This window comes from Octodon degus, unplaced genomic scaffold (assembly GCF_000260255.1).
Source record: "Octodon degus isolate 3935 unplaced genomic scaffold, OctDeg1.0 scaffold00011, whole genome shotgun sequence".
Taxonomy (NCBI): domain Eukaryota; kingdom Metazoa; phylum Chordata; class Mammalia; order Rodentia; family Octodontidae; genus Octodon; species Octodon degus.
This window is the reverse complement of record NW_004524587.1, coordinates 3,423,004-3,449,239: the sequence shown is the minus strand read 5'-3', so window position 1 is coordinate 3,449,239 and position 26,236 is coordinate 3,423,004. Positions and strand designations below refer to the sequence as shown.

At 45.6% G+C, this 26,236-nt stretch overlaps 2 protein-coding genes across 2 annotated transcripts in view; both read left to right on the top strand.

Moving 5' to 3' along the window:
- The window catches only part of Wwox (WW domain containing oxidoreductase), a 961,447-nt gene that overhangs the window by 117,600 nt on the left and 817,611 nt on the right, over positions 1-26,236 (top strand). The gene's annotated exons all lie outside the window — the stretch shown is intronic.
- On the top strand, positions 12,870-13,716 carry LOC105741405 (protein Mis18-alpha-like). Its single transcript, XM_012513497.2, has one exon. It carries the CDS (start codon positions 12,870-12,872, stop codon positions 13,578-13,580), a length of 711 nt encoding a protein of 236 aa, XP_012368951.1. The 3' UTR covers positions 13,581-13,716.

Genomic DNA, 26,236 nt, shown 5'->3' with positions numbered 1-26,236 from the left:
GTGGTGCTGGGGGATCGAACCGCGGTCCCTGATGCTTTGCTAAGCTTGTTCTAAGTAGGTGCTTTAGACCACTGAGCCATCTCTCCAGCCCCAGTAGTGTACTTTTTTTTGGGTTTGTTTTTTCATATGCTGTTTCATATGCTGTGTTTAAAAATTACCCTTCTAGGGCTAGCGAGATAGCTTAGTGGACTAAGTGCCTGCTTAGGCACGTGCAGGAACCAGGGTTCGATTCCTGGTACTGCGTGCTGTGCCGGCCCTGCCTTTAGGTGCACTGAGCTGGCGATGGAGTCCGGGTGTGGTGGCGCATGACTGTAATCCCAGTGCTGGGGAGGCTGAAAACAGAAGGATCACTATGAGTCAGAGTTGTATAGTGAGACCCTGTACCAAATACATAAATTAGAAAAAAAATTACCCTTCTTGCAATTATTATGACTTCTATAGCTAAAAACAAAAGAAAAAAAAAACTTGGCATTTCTTTCTTTTTAAATGAAAGCACATACTGCTTAATTATCTACTCTTTGGCAATATCTGAGCATTCTCAAGACATGAGTGGAATGAAGATGGGTTAGCGATGACTATACTTAAGCTTTCAAAGATCAGCCCCGTTGGGTAATACGCTCTAATTCTGCAGTCTGGGCTTTGAGTGTAGGTTTAACCCAGTTTGCAGGCTGTGCTGATTTTGCTACCTTCTTTGCCATCCAGGAGAAGGGCACCTAGCATTCTGAATCTCCATTAACTTTACAGCCTCCGTCTTCTGTTTGTAAATCTCATCATTCTTACGGATGCGTAGTAAGAATTAAAAAAACCCTTAATAGTGATTTTCTCCAGACTGCCTAGAAACTACTACCGGGACAATACTCCCTTTCCTTCTATAGCCCGGGCCTCGCTGCTGTGCTGCTATTCTGGTGGACAATAACAGATAGCAAACATGTGCATCTGGCTGCATTTATTGTCGTAGTAAATTAGTAACCAGTGCCAGGCCTGGCTGTGTTGTGGTGATGGGCACATTTGCCAAAGTGCATGTTCAGTGTGTGACACACAGCCTGGCTCCTTGAGAGATGTTCCCAGAAATAAGGGTTTCATGTAGACAGCTTTATAGCCTCTCTTTAGGTGCCCCTTGCTTTCTGAAGCTTTAAAAAGAAATCACTTTGGGCCCACGATGATGGTGTCCACGACGATAGTGCTGATGTCCACTTCGTTGTACTTCTGTAGTTCTCAATGCCAGCCAGCGGTCTTTTTGTTAGCATCCTTGCCACCATGGATTTTTTCACTCATGTTTGGCAAGCAACTTCTTGATATGGTGATGAAATCATTTCGTTTGTTGCTATTGTTTCCCTGTCTGTTATTGATTTTTAACCCCACAGGAGTGAACACCCCATGTTTGCCTTTTGTAAATTGTATACTTTAGGATTAAAGAATTCATAATTAAAGAGTACAGTTTTCATATCATGTGGTAGAATATTATCATCTGAACTCAGGTTTTAGATTAGGAGTCTTTGGAGTGAAACACGTGTTACCTGGTGATTTCCACCCCTTTTATGCCTTGATTTTGTTGTTTTATCAGTCACCAGAATATGAATGCCCAGCGGGGGCTGGAGCTCTGCTATCACCTTGAACCTATAGCTGTAAGCAGAATTGCTTGTTTCTTCTAAGATGAATGCTGGGTCATGTTCTCTACGATTTGTGCTTAAATGTGTGTTTCTATTGGGTACCCATAGATGCTTCTTGTTTTGGGGCCCAAAAGCCCTGTTCTTCAAAGGGCAAAGTGAGAGGTTGCTTAGGCCGGGACATGCGCATAGTCAAGTCAGGTGCTGTTTGACCAGAATGCAACTATGGTAGTTAAAGAGTTCCAGCCTTCTTTGTATTTCTTTTCACCACAAGATGTCACCATGACACCACACCGACAGGGCCTGTGGAACATCTCTCTGGCAAAGAGACTATGGTCATCAGATAGGACCTGTGAGGAGGGAGCACAGGGAGAACGGTGCCTGAGGGACCCGAAGAAGACCACAGATAACAGGCGCCCATCTCTTCCTGCTCCACATGGAAGACCCAGTTGCAGGACAGAGTCATTCAGTGCCCCCAAATGGTTACCTTCCCTGGGTGGGAAGTCCCTGCTGGGAAAGATGATCAGGGGCACAGTGTAGATTTTTCTCCTTGGGGTAGATTCACATGATTCTACAGGAATTACGTTTCTTAGGTGAAGCAAGATTTCAGGTGACTTGAAAATTTTTACTGTAGGACTTTTAAAATTGGAATGTTTTGGAGTATGTTTCTAGTTGACAAACACGCTATTGAGGTTTTACCTTACCATCATGACGTCAGCATCAGCTGGCCGATGATTCTTCCTGTTCTTTTCTCCCTGCTGGCAGGAGGTATGGAAAATGCCACATGGAGGTGGGACTGCGTTGACCTTTGTGCCACTACAGTCCTTGGAAGTATTTTACATAATTTGTAGCTCTTATGTAGAAAGCCAAGATATGTAGCAGGTGTCTCCTTTGCCACCTGATGTATACACGTGTTTGTTTACCTATAATTTCCTGAAATATGCCAGGGCTGAGGAGAGCTAAGATGCCTGTTATTTGACTAAATGATACAACATATCTTGTTTGTACAGCACTTGTTTATTGGTTCTCCCAACACATAATCTGCTTACCCAACTTCTATTGGGACAAATATTCATTCTCCATTGCAAAAATGAAATTAAGCATTATTATTATTGTTATTGGCAGTACTGGGGATTGCAGAGCCCTCACACTGAACTACACCTTCAGCCTTTTGCTTAAATTTTTAATTTTGAAACAGGTTCTCACTAAGTCACTGAGTTGCCCACACTGAAATCAGATTTGTAATCCTCCTGCCTTCCAGAGTACAGGAATTATAGGCATGCACCATCATGCTTAGCTTATGGTGTAAATGCTTAGACATTCTCCAGAAATGTGTTTCAAAAACTAAGACTAGAACTCACAACTCAGAATCTTGGTTCTTGACCAAATTGCCTTTCTAAAACATTTTTTTTTTTTTTGTATCAGGAGTTGAACTTGGGACCCCGTGCTTGCCAGGCAGGCCTTGTGCTGCTGAGCCATATATCTGCCCTTGCATTGCTGTTTTAACTCAAAATTTTATGTTAAGATGTTCAGCTCAGGAATGAATCTTACTTCTCTATTTATATCAATTTTAGGGGGTGCTAGGGATTGAACTCCTCAACGTGTACTTGCCAGGCAAGCATTTGTGCTGCTCGGCTGTATTCCTGGTCCCTGTTGATTCTCATTTTTTTTATGGTTTATTTTCTCTCTGGCCCATTAGAGATTTAAGAGGCTGATTTCTTTTTTATAATTATTAAAAATACCCAATCGAACTTACAACGATAATCTTAAGACAGTTTGTCTTTCCGGATTCTTGGTAAATCTCAGACTCTCAGTTGTCACCCTTTGTTTTGGGGCTATGTGGACATTTTCAGTGTCCTTACCTCATTCAGGTTATCACAGTCAGGACACCTGGAATCCCATCAGTAAGCCCTCTGCAGAGCACCTACATAGGGACCGTCTTCCCTCCTGTCCAAGGTCTGCAGCTCTGCTCTTTCCTCGCTGGAAGTAGTGTCGCAGGTGTTTCTTTTGTTTCTTGCTTATGGTTCCACAGTTCTCAGCTGGCGCAGTAGTCAGTAGAAGGGAGCGGGTGGGAAGATGCTGGAGGGGCCAAGTGACAGATAGTGGGAAGCGTCCAGTGCTGTTTGGGTTGCCCTGAGGAACTTCCCGAAGGCCAGGCCCAGTGTTTGAGCTGCATCTGTGGTGCCTCTGCTGGAAATAAATGAGTAATTTGACTGTACATTCTTTGATACATTTAACACAGTCATCCTGGAAAAGCAATTAGAAGCTGTAAGCATGGGAAGTTATGAGAAGGGAAACCAAAACTATGCCTGAATAATAGTCGTGCACATTTGCCTGGTAACATACTGCTCCGACTGCCTTAACTTAAGTGGCTGATAGGACTTTTCTGGGGAGAATGCTGTCAGCTGCTGAGTAACAAGGCTATCGAAGTGGATAATTTGCAAAGGACTTCAAAGGGGACAGTTGTTTTCTTCAGCCAGGAATCATTGTCTTGGATCCCCCTCTCAGGTCTGCCAAAAAGGGCAGGCAAATTCAGTTTGAGCAGGGCAGGCGTGGTCAGGGAGGTAAATCAGCCGGGGCTCAGGCTGGGGGCTAAGGGAGGGGAAGCCCTATCAGAATGTGTGTTCTCAAACCAGTGATGCCTATTTTCCAGCCATTTAGATTATCCATGCCACTCCTTATCTTCTTAGTGCAGAAAATGAGAGCTGGTTCAGTATTCTTAAGAACCTCCCATGATTGCAGTTAGGCGTTGGATTTAGCAGGTGTCCTTATCCCTTACTCAAATGCTGACTGCAGGGCACAGGCTTTTGATACTGAATTGTCACTGTGTTTTTGGATTTTATTGGCAATACCCAGAGAAGTAGAAGAGCGAGGCCTGAACTGGGAAAGTGGATGGTTCTGGCAGCTTGATGTAAACGCCCCCTTGTTTGGTTTTGTCTCAGACTTAGTGTTTTCCTTTCCTAAGGGATGGTGAGCAGGGGAGGGGCTTCCTCATGCGGTTTTTCTTTCAGTTCAAACTGTTTCAAAACCTTTTGTAAACTCTTTATAGATTTTGCTTACTGGTTGAGCAAAAGTTACTTATGCGATGTGGTTTAGGCATTTCCAGTGTGTCTGTGAAAGAATATCTACACTATTACTATGCATTGCACATTTGCTACTTAGAATTTCTGAATACAAATTAATCAACTGGCAGCTGTGAATAACAATAAAACACATGATAATGTACCTGCAGAAACGGGGGCATTTGAAATCTGTTCTCAGGTGGCCATCAGAAATAGCCAGCCAGAGCATTGCTACCTGTTTTCCATAATTGTTAGCTTTGCCTTTTCTTAATCTGTTTAATAAACTCCCCTGCAGAATCTAAACACTTAAATTTAGTTTCTTTTTGTCTTCATAGTGTTTATCATTGTTAACGTGGCATCAGAGTAACTCGACTTTTACATCATGATAAATTCATAACCCAAGAGAAGGCAGAAAATATAATTATTATCAATTGCCTTCTCTCCCGGAATTGCCATTGGCTGAATGGAGCAATCTATGAATTTAGGGAGTAGCTGATTCATGGAAACGCAGGGCCAGCATGGGGCCTGTCTTGACTGCCTTGCCATTGTTTAAGATGACTTCTAGGGAGGCTTTCTCCCTTGGACCATGTAGTGAGTTCTGCAAGATTTGTCAATTTTTAAAGACCTCTAAACTTGAATTTTTCTTTCTGCACAGAATAGAGTTTATTTATTCAATTTCTTTTCATACAATATAGAATTTAATTTATTTATTCAGTCATTCAACAAGTCTTGAGTGCTTGTAGTGAATTAGGCCTTGGCCCTAAGATCCTAGGATATACTTTTGAAATCAAAAAATCTTTGCTGTCATTGAGTTTACATTATACTAGGGGGCACAGAATTTAAACACACAGTGTATGTCAAATAATAGAAAGTATAAATAAGCATACTTTATTTTTAAATGAATATAGTATTTTACTGATAGCCTAAAGAATCTCTACTTAAAATCACCAGAGTAGGGAAATGTACAAATGAAGACAGTGACAGTGGAACTCGGAAGGGAATATCCATGTGATGTGATTTTCTTAATTTTATGGGCACACACATTATTGCCTGGTTGATTGCACTCTCCACTTTTTCCCTTCTTTTTGTGGTGCTGGGCATCAAACCTAGCACCTTGGACACACGAGGCAACAGCTCTACCACTGAGCGCATCCCCAGCCCTAACCCATTCCACTGCTTGTTGCTTGCTTCCTGTCACATGTGCCCTCCCAGGAGCTGGGCGGTGGTTCACCTGCTTTTGCCTTGAGGAATTCACAACCAGGCATTTGCAGAGGTTTGCAGAAGTGAATGTTGGCATATAAGGAGTTCATAATGGGGAGCTCACTACCACTCCCAGAGATAAATCCTTGTTTCTACTGATTTTGGGTTAAAACAAGAAAATGAATTTTTAAATAAATCAGTTCAAAAAAAAAAAAAAATCAGCTCAACTTGGAGATTATCTCCAAGGCATGATTTTTTAGTGGCAGAAATGAAATCGACTGTTTCAAACTAAAATCTACTTTTTCCCAATGAAGGATCTTTTCCACATCAAATGAGATCTTTAAAATCCATTGGAAAAAAATGTAAACTGCTGCTCAAATGAGATTCTCACTGGCAACTCAAAAGGAGTGACTGTGTGTGTGTGTGTGTTTCTAAATGACTAATCGTCATTCACTGCACTGTCCTTCAGAGGTCTGTGGAAGGCAGGCCAAGAGACAAATACTCATTATTTCTGCTGAAAGTGGACACTTCAGCTGGAGCCAGTTCAAGTTCAAAGTCAAACACTGGAGTTATGTTTTCTTGCAATTGCCACGTTTCTGAAATGTTCTACAAACATTGTTAATGGCCAGCGTGCTCAACAGACATTTCACAGTTGTACAGATTTATTCATCTCTGTTCTTTCCCAGTTATAACAGATACAAAGAAGACATTTAAAAGCTTCTATTTTGTGGCAGTGAGTACCTTTAAAATGACATGTGTTGCTTTAGTGAGGTTTTCAGTGTGTAGTATACTACTGCTCACTGTCTGTAGGAGGACATTTTTGATCTGTGGCGGTGGGCTATTGCTCATCAGTGGGTGTCACTATCTGTGTGTACTATTTCAGCTTAACCAAGATTTCCAAACATTTGCCTTTGGTGATTCAGTTTCTGCCCCCCGCCCCTTATAGGTATGTGTAGATTGTACCTCAATATACCCAGTTTTCCTAGGGCTGGCCCTGGGGCCATCTCTATAACCTGCTCCCTCCTAGACTCACAGCACATGCAAAAAGCTCTTGGAATCTGCACTCTTTATAGCACTGTAATTATATGCCAAGAGCTTATTGATTTGTGTACTTAATATGAAGGGGGGCTGGCACTCAGTTTTTTAATTCCTGGATTGCATAATAAAGTTGCAATGCAGGTAACCATTCCATTTTTAAAACAGTTGTGAATACTCACATATACTCACTTTTGTCAATTTGAGGTTGAACATTATAGTTCAGAAATGCCCCAAACCCTACGTTCTCTGACCTTGGTTATTATATTTTTATTACTATTAATTTTGGTATAGGCCTCTCCAAATCAATTTTCCCCTATAATTACAAGGCTGCTTTATGGCATTTGTCATATATCATATGCATGTATGTGAGGGTCATGAGAAGGTCATGCGTGTGTGCTGTGTGGGCCCCACGCTCGCGGCAGTGCTAGCTGGAATGTGCATCTCTGCACATCTCTGTAGGGCTTGCAAGTCACTCAGCTGCCACATTCCTATTCCATGTTGCCCTTTTAGTTTTAAAAACACTGAAAAAGAGCAGTCTTTAGAACTTGTATTTTGAGACATCCTAGGCTTGATATGATATTTTTGAATTTGAAAGACTCAGAACCCATTGAATCAAAATGCTAATAATTCTCCCAAGTCCAAAGGTAACTCTCATTTTATTATGCATTGACCATAATTCAATTTCTGTTGGATTGATTTTAGAAAAAGGAACCCCAAGTCCATATTTTAAAAATAGAACTGAAATGATAAAAACCCATAAGTCTCAACACCTAAGGGATTTAGAAATCAAATTTAACTTAAAAAATGATTAAGTTATATACTAGGATCTTAGGTAAGGATTTTTCTCTTTCTTTCTTTCTTTCTTCTTTTTGAAGCTAAACTAAGAAATTAGGGTACAACCCAACTTCCAGTTTCTGCTGGAAACTTACAGCAGGTTGTCCTTTTGTCCAAAATAAATAACTAAATAAATAATAAAGGAAAAGACATCCTCTACCTTTCAAATGTTGGTTTTAATCTGAGAAAGATACACACACACACACACACACACACACACACACACACGTAATAATATTGATGATGATGATAATAGGACGTCACAAATAGTTCAGGTTGTATTTCAAATTATTAGAAAACATTTGTTATTGCAGTTAAAGGTATTGATGACATGGGGGCTTTGCCTGCTTTCATTTTTACCTTAAAATAGAACGTGACTGTGTTTGTTAGTCATGGTTTGAGTTTACTGATTTGTTTTGTTCTGTTTTCAGAGAGAATATATTGCTATGCCAGGCTGTTTGGTCCTTGCTGTGCAGTCTACTAGAGCAACCTAGCCAGGCTGGCTCTCCTGCGCCCCTCGTGGCGGGGAGTGGAAGTGCACTCTGTGTGCTTTAGGTTGGTCACCAGCCATCTAGCCTCTGACTTGGGCATTGTTATGTCTTGTATCTAGATGTTCCCCCAAAGCCTAATGCAGTCACGGATGGGGCTTTTTCAGAGGTGGCTGGATCGAGTGTGTGTGATTCATTCATGGTGCAGTGGATTAAGGGTGGATGCTTACTAAATCAGTCTTCTGATTGGTTTGGTGCTACCCTAATCCCAGGAGTTTGGACATAGTATAAGGGACAGAAAGAAGCTTGACTGGTACTTTGCTTGCTTTGCTACCTTATGCCTGTCTACCTTATGGTGCTTTATGCTTCTCTACTGCATGTCACCCAGTCTTGGAGCCCACTAATTATGGACTGAAAGCTCTACAGAATTAACCTTTCCTCCTTTGACTTTGGGTTTTGGGTTTTTTTGTCTCAGCAGTGTGAGTAGTTACTATGACAGCCACATTGAAAGACACACTGCTCTCGTGACACGGGATTCCAGTTGTCGGGGCAGCAAGGTGATTGGTGCAATTGTCCTGGTGGCTACAGCGATTGGCGCAGCTGCCTGGATCTTCGGAATGGCCTGGCGATGCTGCTTTGTTGGGAATCTGTGACTGAGCTCTTTTCTCCAGCAGGGGACAACAGCATAGTCAGGACCCATGGGACTACAGCATGGCCATCCTCTCCAAGGGCCTGGATGGTAAAGATACTTGGCTTTGTGAGCTTAGTGGTCCCTGTTGCAAATACTCACCTCTGACCTTAAGAGTATGAAAGCTGCCACAAACAACATACAAATATGACCCCCAAACAGTGGGTCAGAGTAGCCCCTGGGCCATTGTAGGCCAACCTCAGACTAGACTTCTGTGGTTGAGATCACAGGCTTTGAATGCCTAGGTATGATCTCCCTGACCTTCTGACTTGGACAAGTTAATTAAAATCTCATGCTTCACTTTTCTCATCTGTCAAATGGAGATTAAAAATAGCTTGTTTGCATGATTATTGAAGGTGTCAATGATGTCATGCATGAAGAACATATGAAGCCTAGAATTAGATCTCAGCAGTTCTTTCCTTAGCCACTTCCTGAACTTACATGTAACAGTGAGGGATTGTTCTAGATCTGAGGTCCTTGGAAAATAGGAGCTTTTGTGATGCTTTGGAAAGGCAGTCTGAAAAGTTCTTCCACACCAGAACTTGGAAGGCTATCTTGTGGTTCTCCCTTTCCGTGGTTAAGAACACCTTCAACACTGCCATTTTAACCTAATATTTGCTGCTAAGCAGCTTACACGTATGAACTTCTCTATACTCACTTCTATATTCATTTCCCATCTTCTGGTGGGGGCTGGATTACATTTTTAATTCAGGGTTTGTCTAATATGTTGTTGCATATTCTTGGGCCAAGCAGGATAAGATGTTAGTCTCCCATAAAACCCCTATATCAGAAAGTAGGACTAGACTTTGTAGGTAACAGGATCAGCCGCAGAGCGGGCACCAGCCAGGGTCCTGGAGCCTGAGAAGTGTGGAGTGCCTCCTGGTGGAGTGTGTGTGCTCTGCTGGCTGGCTGAGCTTCCTTGTCGGTGTTCAGAGCCTGTGAGGATGACTTGAAGTCTGGCCGATTTATATGGCCTGGGCATTTTGTTAATATTCCGATTAACAGTGCTATTCACTGAGAACATGCAACATGAATAAGGGTACAGCCACCTGCTGTACCATGATTCTCATTTAAGAGAGGTAAAAATGTTGGATTTTTAAAATAGGTAACTTTTAGAAAGTAGTATTTCAGGAAAATGATTTTGCACATGCCATGTTTGGGATTTAGATTTTGAAAAACTGAATATAAATCCAGTTGCCTCCCAAGTGACTTGTATGTAGAAGGCAAGGCCTGTCTTCAGGAACTGTTGGGGCTGGGTCCCTCTGATCCAGCCATGGGCTTTCATGTAGCCCCCTCAAGGATTATCGATAGATCTTCAGGGGCTGGACCCCACTTGACCTGGCATGACCCAAACCGGGGGTCATAACCGTGGTCCACGAGCTACATATGGCCTTTATCTCTTTGAATACAGCTCACGAGGAAAGAATAGTTGTTATACTTTTAGGTTGTAGGGGAAAAGTTAACAGGAGAATATGATTTCGTGACACATGAAAATTATACTGAGGTTATGTCTCAGTGCCCATAAGTCAAGTCTTGAGTTTTCGAATTTGCAGGGCTTTGTTTTCTGCCTCATTGTGTAAGTGCCCCACCCTCACCCACCCCCTTCACATGCTTTTGCTCCTTGGCTCACAAAGCCTAAATTATTTAACACCTAAGTTTTCCAACCTCTGACATGCAGCAGTGATTTTTTAGTCTTTTTTGCAGCTTCCAAATTCTCTCATTAAACCAAAGTCTTTGGGGGAAGCTTGTTTTACAAAACAGACACCAGTTGGGGCTGGTTGGAACATCAGAGTAGCAGGGGCTGGGGCTGGCTGCGCTGGCCTCGGTCCTGGCCTCCCTTCCACACCTCACCTCCTGGGATCAGGCTGCCTGAGTCCAGCAAGTGTCTCAAGTCAGGCTCGTAATATGCACCTGCAGTCTCTTTTTTCATGTTCCAAAATCCAAACAGCTGCAACCAACAACACATTCTTTTTCCTATAAATTTATCGCAAGCTTAATTGGTGGAGAAAGTTGACCTTAGCTGACTTGAGACTGTTTAGTATCCCCATTTCTTGTCTCTAGTATGCATAATCTTATTTCACTGAAGGAAATAAATGTGATTGTCACAGGGCATTACTGGAGGTATCTCATATGATGCAGCCTGCAAGCTGCAGTACCTTTCTGTCACACAACAATTTGGGGAGTGGACTCATGACTGTCCCAGGTGTTGGATGGACCCACACTGTTTGTTGAGGTCTTCCCAGAAGTGCTAAAACTTGCATCACCTATACACTTGCATCACCTTTCTGCATCAGGGACTTCTCTTGTCCACTGGAAGACAGAGCCACACATCCCCCTCAATTTCTAGCCCCCATGTGTGTTTCATCCTCAGACATCCAGTGTCATCTGGGGCAGCATCACACTCCTGTTATGGCCTCCTGGATTGTGTTTCTCCCGTAGCTTCCCTGACCCAGTGAGGCTGTTGGGCAGTGGTGTGGCCTCTTAGGGTCTCGCTGGTCAGTGGCCCTCCATGGACACTAGGAGAGGTGGACAGATGACTATCTCTCCCAGCTGGGCAAAGGGAGAGAAAGCAGAGTCCTCCAAGGAAGGAAGAGCTTCATTTAGGCTGAGACTCTGATGGAAATTTGGGCCCCGGGGTAATGTGTGTTCTGGCCCATGGGACAGGTGGGACACAACTTGTGGTCACATGGGCCTTGCTTTCCAGGCCTAAGCTGTGTCTGCATTGCTCTGCTCTCTTTTTGCTGCTACAGGCAGGCTTCAGGGATTTGGGTTTTGAAATCCTCATTTTTATTTTCCCAGGTGGTAGCATGGTGTGGGACAAGGCAGCTGCACTGTCGGGGTCACTGCAGTGAGGCCATGCTTTGGAACATGCATGCCTTGTGGGCAGGCTCAGGGAAGGAGAACCAGCCCAGAGAATGCTTTGCACTGTCTGGGTGCAGTAGGTTGAATCCTGCCCCCTACCCACACCCCCAGTTCATGTCCAGCCAGAGCCTCAGAGTGTAACCTTGTTTGGAAGTAAGGTCTTTGTAGATGTAGTTAGTTAAAAAACCATCAAGATGAAATTTTCCTGGACTTAGGGTAGTCTTAAGTCCAATAACCATTCTCCTTATAAAAAGAGAAAAGGCGCTGGGGAGGCAGCTTGACGATCTAAGCATCTGCCTGGCAAGTGCACGGACCCGGGTTCAATCCCCAGTACGGCATGCTTTGCTGGCCCCATGCTGAGCTGGCCACTGAAACTGGGCATAGTGGAGCATGCCTGTAATCCCAGCACTGGGGAGGCTGAGACAGGAGGATCACTGGGAGTTGGAGCTGCTTAGTGAGACCCTGTACCAAACAAAAGATTAAAAAAAGAAAAAGGAAAAGAAAAAGAAAAAAGACGACAGGGCACAGAGAGTCCCAGAAAACAAGGTGATAGGAAGATGGAGGCAGAGATGGGAGCAGTGCATCTACAAGCTGAGGGACACCATGGGGCACACACGGCCCCCAGATGCTGGGGCAGGGGCCCAGCATGCTTTTCTCTTGGGGTTTCCTGGAGGAGCCAGCCTTGCAGACATCTTGATTTTGGGTTTCTGGTCTCCTGGGCTGTGAGAGAGTAGATTTCTGTTGTTCTCAGCCATCCAACTTATGGTGATCTGTTAGTGCAGCCCCTGCAGACACCCAGTGTTCAGATGGTTTATTTTTGCTTTTTGATCTGCAGTCTAAGTTTCCTGCCCTTGCAGATGCTGCCCAGAGCAGAAATTTTAAGATGTATGTTTATTTCTCCACACGTAAATGTTTTCTGAGCACCTCCCAGGAACAGGCTCAGCTGAGTGGGCATTGTAGGTACAAGGACCTGCAAGACACTGACTGGACTCAGCTTCCTGTCCTGCTGGCAAGATCAGTACGGAAATGGGTCTGTGCATAACTCTTCAGAGCGTGCAGCTCAAAAACCAAAGATCAAGATTTGTAGACAATGGCAGGAGCTTGGCCTTCGTACTGTGATGGTGGATGTTCCTCCGTTTCCTGTGCGTGTAACCGCAAGGACAAGAGGAACAACTCCTCGTTGTTGGGCCGGCGGCTCTTGGAAGACTCGAACCGCCACCAGCTGCTCCAGAAGTGGATGAGCATGTGGAGCTCGGCGAGTGGGGACGCGTCGGTGGCCCGGCAGGCGAAGGCGCAGAGCGAGGCGGAGGCGGGGCAGGGGGCGCAGGGGGAGAACCCGCTGGTGTTCCTGTGCTCCGGCTGCCGGTGGCCGCTGGGCGACTCGCTGAGCTGGGTGCACGGTCAGGAGGAATCTGACTGCATCCTGTTGCGCTGTATATCCTCTAATGTTTCTGTAGATAAAGAACAGAAGCTGTTCATGAGGAAAAATGAAAATGGTTGCGTTCTTGAGACTTTGTACTGTGCCGGCTGCCTGCTGCACCTTGGCTACATGTACAGATGCACTCCCAAGCACCTAGATTACAAGAGGAACTTGTTTTGCCTCAGCGTGAAAGCCATTGAAAGTTACGCTTTAGGGTCCTCTGAAAAGCAGATTGTGTCAGAAGACAAAGAGCTGCTTAATCTTGAAAGTAGAGTGGAAATGGAGAAGTCTCTAAAACAGATGGAAGATGTCTTGAAAGCCTTACAGACCAAGCTGTGGGACATTGAATCAAAATTGTCCTTTACCAGTTGCAACAACTGAATTCGGTTCCACGTCCACCCCTCATGTTCTTGGAAGAGAAGATCTATAGGAATACTTGCAGAGCTCTGCTTTATGTGAAGGAAGTGACCATTTCTCCCACATTAGAATTTTAAAGATATTTTCTGATACTTGCTGGAATTGGAATTTAGAAGTTTTCATCTTGATAAGGAACTTGGATTTTCTGAACTTTTGACTTCCTATATCTTTAGGGTTTGATTTTACCTTTAATACTTGGAATGATATTTAATAATGCATGGTAAAACTTAGTTTTTTCCACCTACTGTGTAATTGGATCTTTGAAAACTGATGCTTAAAGCTTTTTGGAGAAACTGTTCAGTTGAATTATTTCTTAAAATTATTTGAAAAATTAGAACAGAATAGCATATGTATATGTAATTTATGCTACTGTATGCTTTAAAAATGTGGAAGAATACTTACAGTCATTTCTGAGGTTAGGATTCTGGGGCAATTTTTTTTTTTTTCATTTTCCATAATGTAAGACTTTTGTAGTTAGCATGTTTGGTTTTGGCTTTGTTCTTTTGAGACAGGGTCTTGCTCTGTATTTCAGGCTGCCTTGTATTCACTGTGTAGCCCGACAGGCCTCAGACTCTTGATGATCCTCTTGCATCAGCCTCTCGAGTGCTGGGATTATAGGTGTGCATCACTACTCCTTGCTGTGGTTAGCCTGTATTATTTTTATATCAGGAAGGTAATAAAGATTAAAATTAAAAAAAAAAAAAAAACAAAGATCAGGAGACTCTAAAGAATCAAGGAGTGCCTAGTTATCTGCCCCTTAGCCCATGTGGTGATATATGATTTGGGGACCTCTCAAAATAATAACCCCCTCTTGGTAGGGCCTTAGCAGGATTGGTTGCCTCTGCTTCTGCTGCGGCCTCAAGGCCCATGACTCTCAGGCCTGCTCACCCTGTTGCACGTGTGCTGGCCTTTGTGGTCAGTGTTGTCGTCCCCACGGTAGATGAAGATGTTGTGATCTGCAAGCGTTCAAGCAAGGGCATCAGTGGTATTTAGCATACTTTCCATGAATTGAGCGAGCCCTGGCACTGAGCACCTAGGCTGGATTCTGGTACAGAGCGCGTGCTCGACAGATGCCGTTGGTTCTTACTATTGTGCTTTTCCTTTCCCCTCCTCGCCCCCCCTCCTCTTCCATGGATCCCTGCCTGCTGCCCCTTGTCTCAGCCCAGATGGTTCTGGTCATTTGTGCTGTTTTCCTGACTATCAGTCATTCTTATGACATGAAGGCTCAGATGCACCCACCTCGTGGAGGGCAGAGCCAGGACTCACACCCAGGTGGCCGTTGCTTACCTTGTAAGCTATTGACTAAACCACGCCAGACGACATTCTGTGACAGCGGCACTTAACAGCCCTCTCCCTCACAGGACATTTTGAGGCAGTCAAATGCCTCTGGTAAACCAAAAACAAATGTTTTGGGTAGATTTTCCATAGCTACACTAGATTTGGGGCTGAGAAATGGAATTCCTGTCCTTGTGGGCTGACAAGTACAGCCCTCCTAATAGAGTTTTGGTGCAGGAACTGTTAGCCTTGCTGCCCTGTGGATTGAAACAGTTGCCACGTTGGCCTAACGTAATTGTGGTAACTCTCTCTGCTTCTGCCTCGGGTAGAAATAATTCAGATTTCACTCCCCATTTTCTTTAATGGGCTAAACAGCCACTTTATAATACCTGTGTTTTATGAGACATAATTCTAGATATTGTTTCTATAGCGTTTTGAAAAGACAAACCTGAGGGAGCCCAGCCATTTAACTTAAGCAATTTTAAAGTTATTTGTAAAATGATATGCTGTCTGTTTTTGACCCAGTTACTTTATAAAGCCACATTCTCTGGCAAACATTAACACAACTTCTCCATGTGTGGGCTAAATAAATATTCGGGTAACACTGATTGAGCGCTGCCTTGGGTAAATAATTCTCTTTCCACACATTTCCTAGTTTATAATGAGGAGTTTTCTTCGTGGTCTGACCAAATGTAGCATTCCATTGAAAACGAGACATAAATCTTTGAGTGAGGGAAGCGCAGAAGCAGGCTTCGAGGGGGTTTATTAAAGAGGCAGCAGCAGGCCGAGTGACATTACCAAGACCTCCCTCCTTCCTGACGCTTCCCATCGCTGGGACCCACAGGTGTTGAGGGTTAAGAAAGGGTTTGAGTAGAAACAAATGCTGAGATGGAGCAGGCCCCAGAGTCCCTTCTCCCCAGCCTGACCCCTTCCTCCATGTGTCTCTCCCTTCTGTACAGCTACACTGTGCATGCTACATTTTAAACTTGGGGCATCCTGCTCCCCAGCAAGTGTCGCATCTTGGCTCTGCATGCATGGGAGGATTTCAGGCTTGTGGGGCAGCAGCCGTGGCTCTCAAGTTCTCTGCCTGCGCAATGATGGGCCAGTGACCTGCGTTCTACTTAAGGCCCCCAGTATCCCCAGCTCCACTGGGTCTAAGGAGGCGACAGCAGCTCTTTCAACCGGGGGAGGAAGTAAAACAGTCCGAGAAAGTGCGTGAGACAGGGCCTCCTATTGTGCCTGTCTGCTCATGCAGGAGGTGGTCATAATCCTGAGTACAGGGCCTATGGAGTGCGGTGGGTGCCACTTAGGGCACATCTCATGACTGTCCTGCCACAGCGTTCTTCCCCCGTCGCCTCGCTCCACGAGTCCACACTGAAATGTCTGGAACAGGATCCCACCCCCAACACTGCTTTCATTTAGTGCGGCTGGGCATTGCCACCCAGATGGTCATACGCCGTTCCTGTGTCCCATCAGCTCTGTGGATTGTCAAATTCACCCTTTCCTGGCTCCTGGAACGGGATGGTTGGTTGAGTAACCATCTCTGGAAAAGGTTAAGTGTGCTGATCAGATTCAGCAGGGAGACCCTGGAAGCAGCCCATCTGGGCCTCGGCAGGCCTTCTCCGAGCGTAGTGGCACCTCCACTTGTGGTTGCAGATCTGTGTGGCCTGGAGTGTGGTACAGGGCTCAACCAATAAATTATCAAAAGCATGAAAGAAGCGTTTTCTTCCTTTTGGAGTTTCGTTTCTTTTTGAAAGTACTGATTTCCCATATAAAATAAGAACACACCCACTAGCAAAATGGAAACTGCACAGAAGTTAAAGATGAGAGGGAAGGGGTGGGGAAATCACCCACTATCCAGACATCTTCTCTTAGCATTTTGGTGCATATTCTTGTAGCACGTTAAAACGCACATGCTCTTTTGTTTTGCTGTGATGGTAGCGTACACTCCCACGACAGCCTCCCTCCTTCCCTTTAAATTTATTCCGTCACACAATCCGGATATACTAGAGATCTGTATTTTTAGCACCGCGGGAAGCGTGCCATGTAGATAGTATTTCTTTTCTCGCTTCACATTTCCTAACCACACCTCCAGATCGCTCATGGCCCTCAGCCATGGGTTTTGCCATCCTGCTGTCACTCAAAACACGGGAGTTTCAGATTGTTTCTCTTTCCTGTTGTCAGCTATGTGGTCATGGGACATCTTTGTCCAATAGCATTTTCCCATTTAAGGTTATTGCCGTTGGCCTCATCTGCAGAAGCAGTTTCTAGGTGAAGGTCCAGAGTGTGAGAACCCCTGATGCAGTACGACTTGGGCTAGAAGTCTGTCATGTAATTGAGGAGTACCTTGAGCTCCCTAGCCCAGCTGAGGACAAGAATAGGTAGGCCTTTCGACTGCAGGTCATGAGCCAGGAACTTATTGTAGCTGGACTAATGAACCAGCGTATTTTAAAAGTCAAGTGAATTGGATGCTTCACTAATGTACATGACTTTAAAGAGATGTGGGGACTGAGGAGGTATTTGTCATCCTATACAATGCCACAGCTTGGAGTCAGCCGGCAGCTTCTGAAAGGAGTTCCAAATTTGGACTCTTGCTAAGTTAGTTCCTGCCATGCGGTGCGGACAGTGTTCTTGGACAATGGCTGAGTCCCAAGTGCCTGGATGCCTAAGACGCTTCCAGGTCGTAATTAACCTTCAAAATAAGAGGGAAGAAAGGCAGGGAAAGGTCTTGTATGCTCCAGGAAGGGAAACACAAAAGGGGAATTCTAACACTCGGGAAAGCCTGCTTTTGCTTCCTTTCCATATTAAGCAATGTTCTAAGAGTATGGCGCCAGATTGCCGCGTCTCGTTCGCCCCAGGTCGAGAGTGCGCCCACGTTAGCACGGCCCTGCAGGTCTGCCCTCCCTCGTTCTTCTGCGGCTGCTCTTCCTCCCCCTTGCCCTTCTTTATCATGGCTCATTTGGACCATCTGTGCACGTTTCCAAGCTCCTGTCCAAGGTGAGCTTCTCTTTCCATTGTCATCCAGACACTGTGCTTATAAGGGAGGGCTGCTTAAGGGCACAATTACTTCATGGACTTAAATAAAACTTAGTTAGACTGTGTTTCCTGAAGCTAAAGAGCTGCCTCTGGAAGGAGCTTGGCACATCCGTTCTTCTGCCCTTGCCTGTGCCTGGGCACCCAGGCCATTTTTACTCCTCTTATTGTCTCTGTCAGTGTCATACTGCCCTGTTTTCAAAAGCACTACCTGTTCTGCTAATTTATTCTTTGAACAAAACATGAGGAAAGTATTGGTCCCCTCATAAAACAGTTAACAGGAAGCCAGAGGCATCTTTTAGTGCTGTTTTTGGCTGATGCTTGGAATGGCTTCATCAATCACCGCTGGTCATATACAGCTGGTTTTTATGTCATTTAAACCATCTTCCATCAAGTTGGTGAAGCAGAGTCATGCAACAAGATGAATGGCCAAGCGTCTTCTGTAGCATGGGAAGGGCTTTGCTTTTAAATGCCCATGTTGATTTCTTAATATTTTCAACTTCCTCTTCCGAAGCCAGTTCCTGTCTGACCATCACTCACCAGTCTGTTCTTTTAACCTTGTTCATGGGTGGTGGGGTGGGGAGGGATGGGTGCCAGCCTGTAAGTGCGAGCGATTGATCAGCCGATGAGGGGTATTCATTATCTGTCCTGGGCTTCTGAGAAAGGGAAATAAATCCTAGGACCCAAGAGTGATTTTTGTGGCCACAGGAATGTAAGATGTCCCGTTTCCAGTCAGCTTCTTGTAACATTGGCCTGTGCAGTTGAAGTTTTGCGTGGGGTTGTGTTATTATACCAGACGAAAAGAAATGACATGGTTTTTCTTGAAAGCTGGATTTTGTGTGTTTCAATGTCAGTACATGCTGCTTCCTAGAAATCACTCAGGGGGCCTTTCCCAGTCCCCTTTAATCCTCTTCAGTAGTCCTTTAGGAAGTACGTGTTGAGTGAATGCAATGTACACAGCAATAGGGTGTCAAGGGCGTTAGCAAGGGGCTGGGGAGATGGCTCAGTGGAATAAGTGCTTCCCTGGCAAGCACAAGGACCTGAGTTCAATCCCTGGTTCTGAAAAAAAAAAAAAAAAAAAAAAAAGCTTTAGCGAGGAGCTTGCAGGGGGGTGTGAAGGCCAAGGTAGAGGCTCACATTTTCACAGATATTGCTGAGCAGGGTGGTAAACAGCTGCTGGACCTTGGTCTCAGTGGACAGTGTGCCCACTGCCTCTGGCTCCCTGAGTGGGCCAGGATCCCACTGCTCCGCTGTACACTTTTTATGTCATGGATACAAAACGTTCTACTGGGATCCTGTAGGATGCAGCTTTGGTGGGGATGCAGGGGAGGTGCCCTGTGAGTGTGCCTGGTGGGGTCACAGCTAGGACCCCCAAAGGGGAGATGGGACTTTAGCTTGCTCCCCATGGAGTGAGTGCATTGGCTGGCATCACAGAAAAGCATTTTAGGATGTGTCATGGGGAGGCATAGGCAGATTTATTAGACAGTGTTAGAAAGTACCAGTGCATAGGAAGGGACTTAAGTTTAAGAAGCTGAGAGGACACTCACTCTGATGAAGAGAAGCAGACTGGCCCATTCCCAAAAGGATGAGACTAGCTTTTATGCATGAGCTGACATGGACCAGGGCATCACCTGTCACTCTGTTCTGGGCTCGTGGGGGGCTCACTGTCTCCCAGGATCGCTGCCTGCAAAGGGCCCTGTGTACCATGCATTTTATGGTTACTGTTGGTGCTATCTTGGGCACAGGTCACATTAGGCTCTGGAGCAGTTGGCCTCAGTATTTTAAATGTAAACCTGGCATCCTCTTACACCTCTTAATATTCGGCATGAGACCAGAGACCCAGGGTGTTTTCATGAGGAGCCTGGGCTGAGGTTCTGAACTGTGCAGAGAAATAGGGGATATAGCTCAATGGTGCAGCACTTGCTTAGCACATGGGAGGCTCTGGCCTCGATTCTTAGTCCTGAACCAACAAAAGCAAAACCAAAATGAAATAAAATTTCCAAAACCAACTACTCAGCCAGAGTTTGGAGTTTGGTTTCAGATGTGGGTGAGAAACATTGCCCCTGAGTTTGACCTCCCCAAGCTCTGCTGATAATCTAAGAGATCTAAGCACGGAAATTCTATTTGTGTGAGCTTAGGGGAACTGAAAGGACAGTGCCAACAATATCTGGGACCTTGCTATTGCTGTTTGTGTGGCCCCTTTCTTCTCAAGAATGGAAAACTCCCTCAAACTCTAACATGACTTTTGAAATAGGAATGGTTCATCAGCCTTGAACAGGGAGAGGGCCTAGGTTGGGGGTGGGGCTGTGGCCTGAACGGGAAGAAAGGGCAGGAGAAGGGGAAGTGGGAGGAAGGGGCAAGAGTGATAAGCACGGGACTTGAGAAAGTAATAAAGCCCCACAGTAATCAGAGGGCCGAGGCCACGTCCCCAGTGAGCAGCTGTACACAGAGTGATTCAGACCTGCTCCAGCCCTGCGTTCTTAATCATTACCTTCACCTGGAGGGGCAGACCTGGCCTTGGGCACTCTTCCCCGGCTCCCTGGCTCTGTGACCTTGGCAGCTTCCTGCCCCTTTGCAAGATCAAGTTCCTCATTCGTAGACCACTGGTAATCACTGATCTGTAGGGCTATACAGGGATTAAATGGGAAAACACACGAAGGCACCATAGGCAGAGCTTCACAACTGTCACTGTCAAGGCTCTGATTCTTCACTCCGATCCCTTCTAGCCGTGCAGCTTCAGGTGGTGAATTCACTCTTCCTGTGCCTGTTTCCCTCTCTGTATGAGAGGGCTCACATCAGCCAGTGTGAGACAGTAGTTATCCCGCGCCGGGCTGCTTGGCAGTGTTTAGCAGACGCGAGCTGAGGGTGGTGTAGGGACTGCTTCCTGGGTGACTGCCGTGCCTTGCACAGGTGCAGAGGTGCCTGTCTGAGGTGGTGGAGGCTCAGCTGACGCAGTAGCTTGCTCACACGGCACGGCTCGTGCTCCCCTGACTTGGTGTGGCTGCACCAGATATCTGGAGGAGGGGACAAGCCCCCTCCTAGTCGCTGCCCAGTTTCCATTCCAAGATTTTACTTCATGGCACCTCTGTGGGGGAATATTCTATGGGGGCTGCAAAAAAGAAGGTGCCCAATAAATGCTATTTCTTCTGCTCCTTCAGAGAAATGCTGCCTCCTTCATCTTCTTTTTGCTTTGCTAATTATAGGCATCAGCTTTTGCCCTTTCTGCAGTCCTGATCCACTGCAGTCAGGTGCTTATTACAAAGCCTTGTCCCTGTGCTTTATGTAACTGCTAGGCCTGGCTGCCTTTCTCCCTTCCTCGCCTTATAACCATGGAGAGGTAATAAGCAGGCGAGGAGCTTGAAGGTTCCCATCAAGTCAGCCAGTGGTGCTGCACAGCTCTTCCAGCTAATTTTATTCTTAAAGCCACTAAAGTATATTTCCTTATGTTCAGAGGCCCTTGAAACATACGCCCTGAACCTCCAGACCTTGCACCACCTAGTGTCCTTGGCTGCATCCTCAGTTGTTAGCATGTGCAGCAGTTGGCTGGCGTGGCCCCGATGTAGACCTCAGGGATTCAATTGTTAAAGGACTTGTTGGCTTTCATTGGCCCCTGTCCGTCTCACTTTCTCTCATGGACATGTGTGGGGGATGGCTAGAAAATAATGGCCGAAGGAAGGTTTTGGGTTCTGCATGGATTGCATTTGTCTGTGCTCTCTCTTTCCCCCCATTAGCATGGTTAATTAAGAGTTGTCAATACATCTTTGCTGGAGTATTTGATTATTTTTTCAGCAGGGAAGATTAGAATGAAGTCTTCAGATCTGGCGAGTGTCTCGGGACTTGTAGTGTAAATTGCAGGTTAAGCCCTCATTTTGATCTCTGGGAGGAGAGCAAGCACCATTTCATTGACATGTCATCAGCTATGATCTGAGGGAGCACACAGAGGTGCCCTTTGGGGACAGAAGGCCGTCTTACTTTTGTCTCCCATATCGAAAGGGTTTATTGCACATGAGTGCATACAGGTGAACAAATAGCAGATCAGGGCAAGAGTTGACCAACACTAGCTGTGGAAATGTTTTGATTTTGTTTTATTAAAGAAAAACCTGTGCGTTATATGCACATGCACCCTTACATTGTTGGAATATGTTTTCATCAGCTGGAGGTGTATGTGTGTGTTTGTATGTGTAAACAATAATCAAGAGTTAAAATTGACAGAAGTTACCTCTGCAAACCCCTTGATTTATGATTTGAAAGACTATGAGGTGCCTGCCTCTCCCCTTGGGCAGGCTGTCTTCTGAATCACCCTTCCTGCCTTTCCACCCTGGACGCTGGCAGATGCAAACACTCCTCCGTGTGGCAAATGACCCTGCCCTTTAGGCATTTCTTAGCCTCCGTGTTGACAATAGCCTTTACTTTCCCTTCTAGTTTAGGGCTTTCAAGTTCTAGAATACATCTTAGCAGCAATTAATTATGCCTCAAAACTGTCCGCAGAGGTAGAGCAGCTTTTATTATTTTAGTCACTAAATGTACTTCTAGATAACGCAATACATATTTACAACGACAAGCTTTGTTTTATTGATAGGATTGTAACAAATTATCAAAAAACAACCCAAAAAGGGCCACTGAGATCAACATCCTTATTTCTCCTTCTGCTTCATCAATGAATTATGCATGCATTACAAATGGCAATGAGGAGGAAAGGTCGGTTTAGAACAACACAGATTGGAAAATTACACCATTTGTTTAAACAACATTTATTATTGATTATTCAGCATAGAGGCTGATAGAAACGCAAATAATGGCAGGAATATCATCTATTTACCCAGGCTCTTTATAAATGTTGGTCTGTACCCTCTGTTTAGATCAGAATAATTGTTCAAATTTTCCATCTTTGTTGTAGAAGAGAGTAAAGATTAAATTTGGCACCTACTTCCTTGTGCCTTTTAATCCTTGTAAGATTTCTATTACTTTTCTTGTATCATATGAAGCAAAAATTTGGGTTTACATGGATTAAGTAATTAATAAGGCCCTGTGACTGTGCATAGGGTCACTGTGCTTACAGTCATTCTCACTTTGTCCCAGTAGCTCCTGGAATTCGCAGGCTCTCAGTAAAGCAAGTTCCTACCAAGACTCCTAGAAAGCATGCTTTCCTGGACACAGTCGAGTAGCATTAGCTCCGGCGGCTGAGTGTGACCTGCCTTCGTAGATTCCACATGAGCCAGAAAAGGAGGACACCTCACTGCCTAGATTTCAGACTTTATTTTTGTTTTATTTGTTTTTTTATTTTATTCTTATAATTTTTAATGTATTTGGTTGTTGCAGGGTCTCACTACGCAGCTCAGCCTCGTGGTGATCCTGCTGCTTTCAGCCTCCCCAGCGCTGGGACTGCAAGCATGCGCCACTGCAGTGGGACTCTGGCCAGCTCAGCCTGCCGTGGGGGCAGGGCTGGTGCAGCATGTGGTGCTGGGGATTGAACCACAGTCCCTGAACTTGCATAAACTTGCCTAAGCAGGCGCTTTAGTCCTCTGAGCTATCTCGCCGGCCCTAGACTCTATTTTTGTTTTAAAACAGCCACAGAATGGCTGGAACAACTGACTTTCACTGAAATGGATTTTGGAAAGTCAGGCCCCAGAGCCAGAGGTGTGTCCTGGTGATTGAGAAGCAGGAAGGCACACACTCAGGGCCTGCTCAGGGTGCCCTTCTGCTGAACTCTCATCCCTTGCAACAGGCCTGCAGGCCTTCGGTGGCCCTTTCAGTGAAGACCTGGTGTAACCCCAGAGCTCCTCCACACAGCCATGTGCTCAGAAAGCTGAATCTCCTGTGCGTTTGCAGTTGGCCCCCTTCCACAGATCTGGGAGTGATGGTGTTCAGGGTTCTTCCATGCATCATCACCTGTGCCCTCACTTTTCTAAGAAAGCAGCCCATTTTGTCCTCGTAGACAGAGGTGTGCCTCTGCTCCATCACAGTGACGTGCATTTAGGCAGTCCCCTTCCAAGTATACTTGGGCAGCAGCAGGTGGCATCTGTGCTGCTGCCCCACATTTCTGAGCCCCAGTCTTGGAACAAAGCCTCCACCTGTCCAGGGTGCAGATGTGTCCTGGGGTCCCTGACACAGGCCACCAGGGGAATCTGCAGAGAGGTCTTGCTCTGCAAAAGCCCTTGAGTCTGCTGTCAGTGCGGTCTGCAGCACACTTCAAAGACCATCCACGGCCCCCATCCATGTTCTGCACCTTCGCCTGCAGCCGTCGTGTTAGTTTTACAGGTCTCCTCCAAGGCCCCCTGCTTTCTAGGCCTAACTGTCGTGGCCCCGCTGATCCCCTCTGCTGCCCGGCCTCCCGGCTCGGTGACTTTAGGAGCCTGCACAGCACTTTCCAGGTTTCTTCACTTCCAAAGCAGTGGGCCCAAACCGCAGCCTTTCAGAAGCAGAGACAAGAAACATGAAAGAATAAACCTAAAAAGTCTAAAATCTTGGAAGACACAAAGAAGGTACATTGCCAAGAAAGAAGGCTGTGAATTCTTTGGAGTAGATTAGCTGTTGTGCTTAGCGAGAGGAGGGACAGAAGTCAGTGTACTGGGTAAAAAAGAGAGGCAGGGGACAGCATGTGCCTCCTGCTTTTGGGGACACACATGGTGCCGCCACATGCACATAGGAAAACTTAGAATCATAGACAGCATCACACATCTCAGGAGAAGGAAAAATAAGCACAGGTGACCGGGCATCTGCAGCAGCCAGGCGTCTTCTGGCTGCCACAATGCATGATCAGATTTGCTGCTTGTCATGTTTTGTTATTCCCATTCTTTAGGTGAAGAACTTAAAAAGTTCAGAGGATTGAAGGAACTTGGTCAGGGCCCTACATCCATACCATGGTGTAGACCTGTTCTCCCTATCCCTAGTCCCGTGGCCTGTCCACTTTATGTGGTTCCATGTTGCTGAAGGTCAGGCTGGGTGGAGGAATGGGCGTCACCATCTCAGTTTGGCTCCAGCTGGGTTCCCTCACTTCCTCACCTCCTCTGTGACCTGTCTTTCAGCTTCTCCTCACCCAGAACGTGACTCCTGAGTTGACCACACAGAAAAGAGTTTGTTTGCTGTAACAACCCGGGCAGCCTGATCCAGTGGGGAAACACGCTAGGTTTAGAAGACTCGGGGGTTGGGGGGCAGTGGGGAAGAGGGCCAGCCAAATAGCTCAGTGGATTAAAGTGCGTACAAGCAGGCTCAGGGACTGGGGGTTCAATCCCTGGGCCTACTGTGCCAGCCCTGCCCTCCCCCTGAGGTGTGCTGAAACAGCAGTTGAGACTGGGCGTGGTGGTATGCGCCTGTAATCCCAGCATTTGGGAGGCTGTAAACAGGCGGATCACTCTGGGTCTGGTCTAGTTGTAAGACCCTGAACACCCTGTAGACCCTTGCCTAAAATACAGGAAGAAAATAAGAAGAAGAAGGAGAAGGAGAAGGAGAAGGAGAAGGAGAAGGAGAAGAAGACTTGGTTTTATGTCCTTCCTGGATGATTTCGTCACCATCTCTGGGTCTCAGAGTCATTTGCTAAATGAGAAGACTACAGTGGTTTCAGGGTAGGAGGAGATTCGCATTTCATTTGCATTCAGAGAATATTTGTTGAATGAATGATTAATGTGTGCATTTATAAATATGAACAGAGAAAAGACATTGGTGAGTGGTAGACTGGTTCAGATGCTTCTCTTTAGAATCCAGTAGGCTGTCATCTTTGATGCATACCAATAGATGGGTCTTATCTAAATAGTTTTGACCCTCTGAACTAAGTGTCCAACATAACCATACAAGGCAGACTATGGCCCCTGCAGTCCGATTCAAGGAATTAGGCAGATCTAGGAGCGTTTGCTCCAGGGGAGACCAAGGGAGTCCCTCCTTGGGTTTTGGGCTTGAGGCTTTAGTTTTCATGTCTCAGCAATCCAAAGGAATGCCAGCCCCATGAACTTCTTGGACACACACAGGCTCCTGGCCTGGGGTCTTCATCTGGCTGCTAGGTTGTTTAAAGAAGGATTTTTGTGATTCTTCTGAGCTGACACACTGGCTGTCATCTGTTGTTTTTCTAATCTCCCAGTAAACATTTGGAGAGTGAAGGTTTAGGAGTGTGTGTTTCTCTTAACGTTGGAAGGGTAAATAAAACCATCAGATTTCACGAGTTTGCTTCCAGTTTTGCTCAGATGCCGCTGCAGGTCTGCACAGTGATTGAAATATTTGCAACCTGTGGAGCAGCAGGGTCTGCGTTTGGCAGCAGACAGTATTGATGGATTTGGGGAATGCCATCTGACAGTTACAGCCTTAAGTGAGGCATTGCAGAT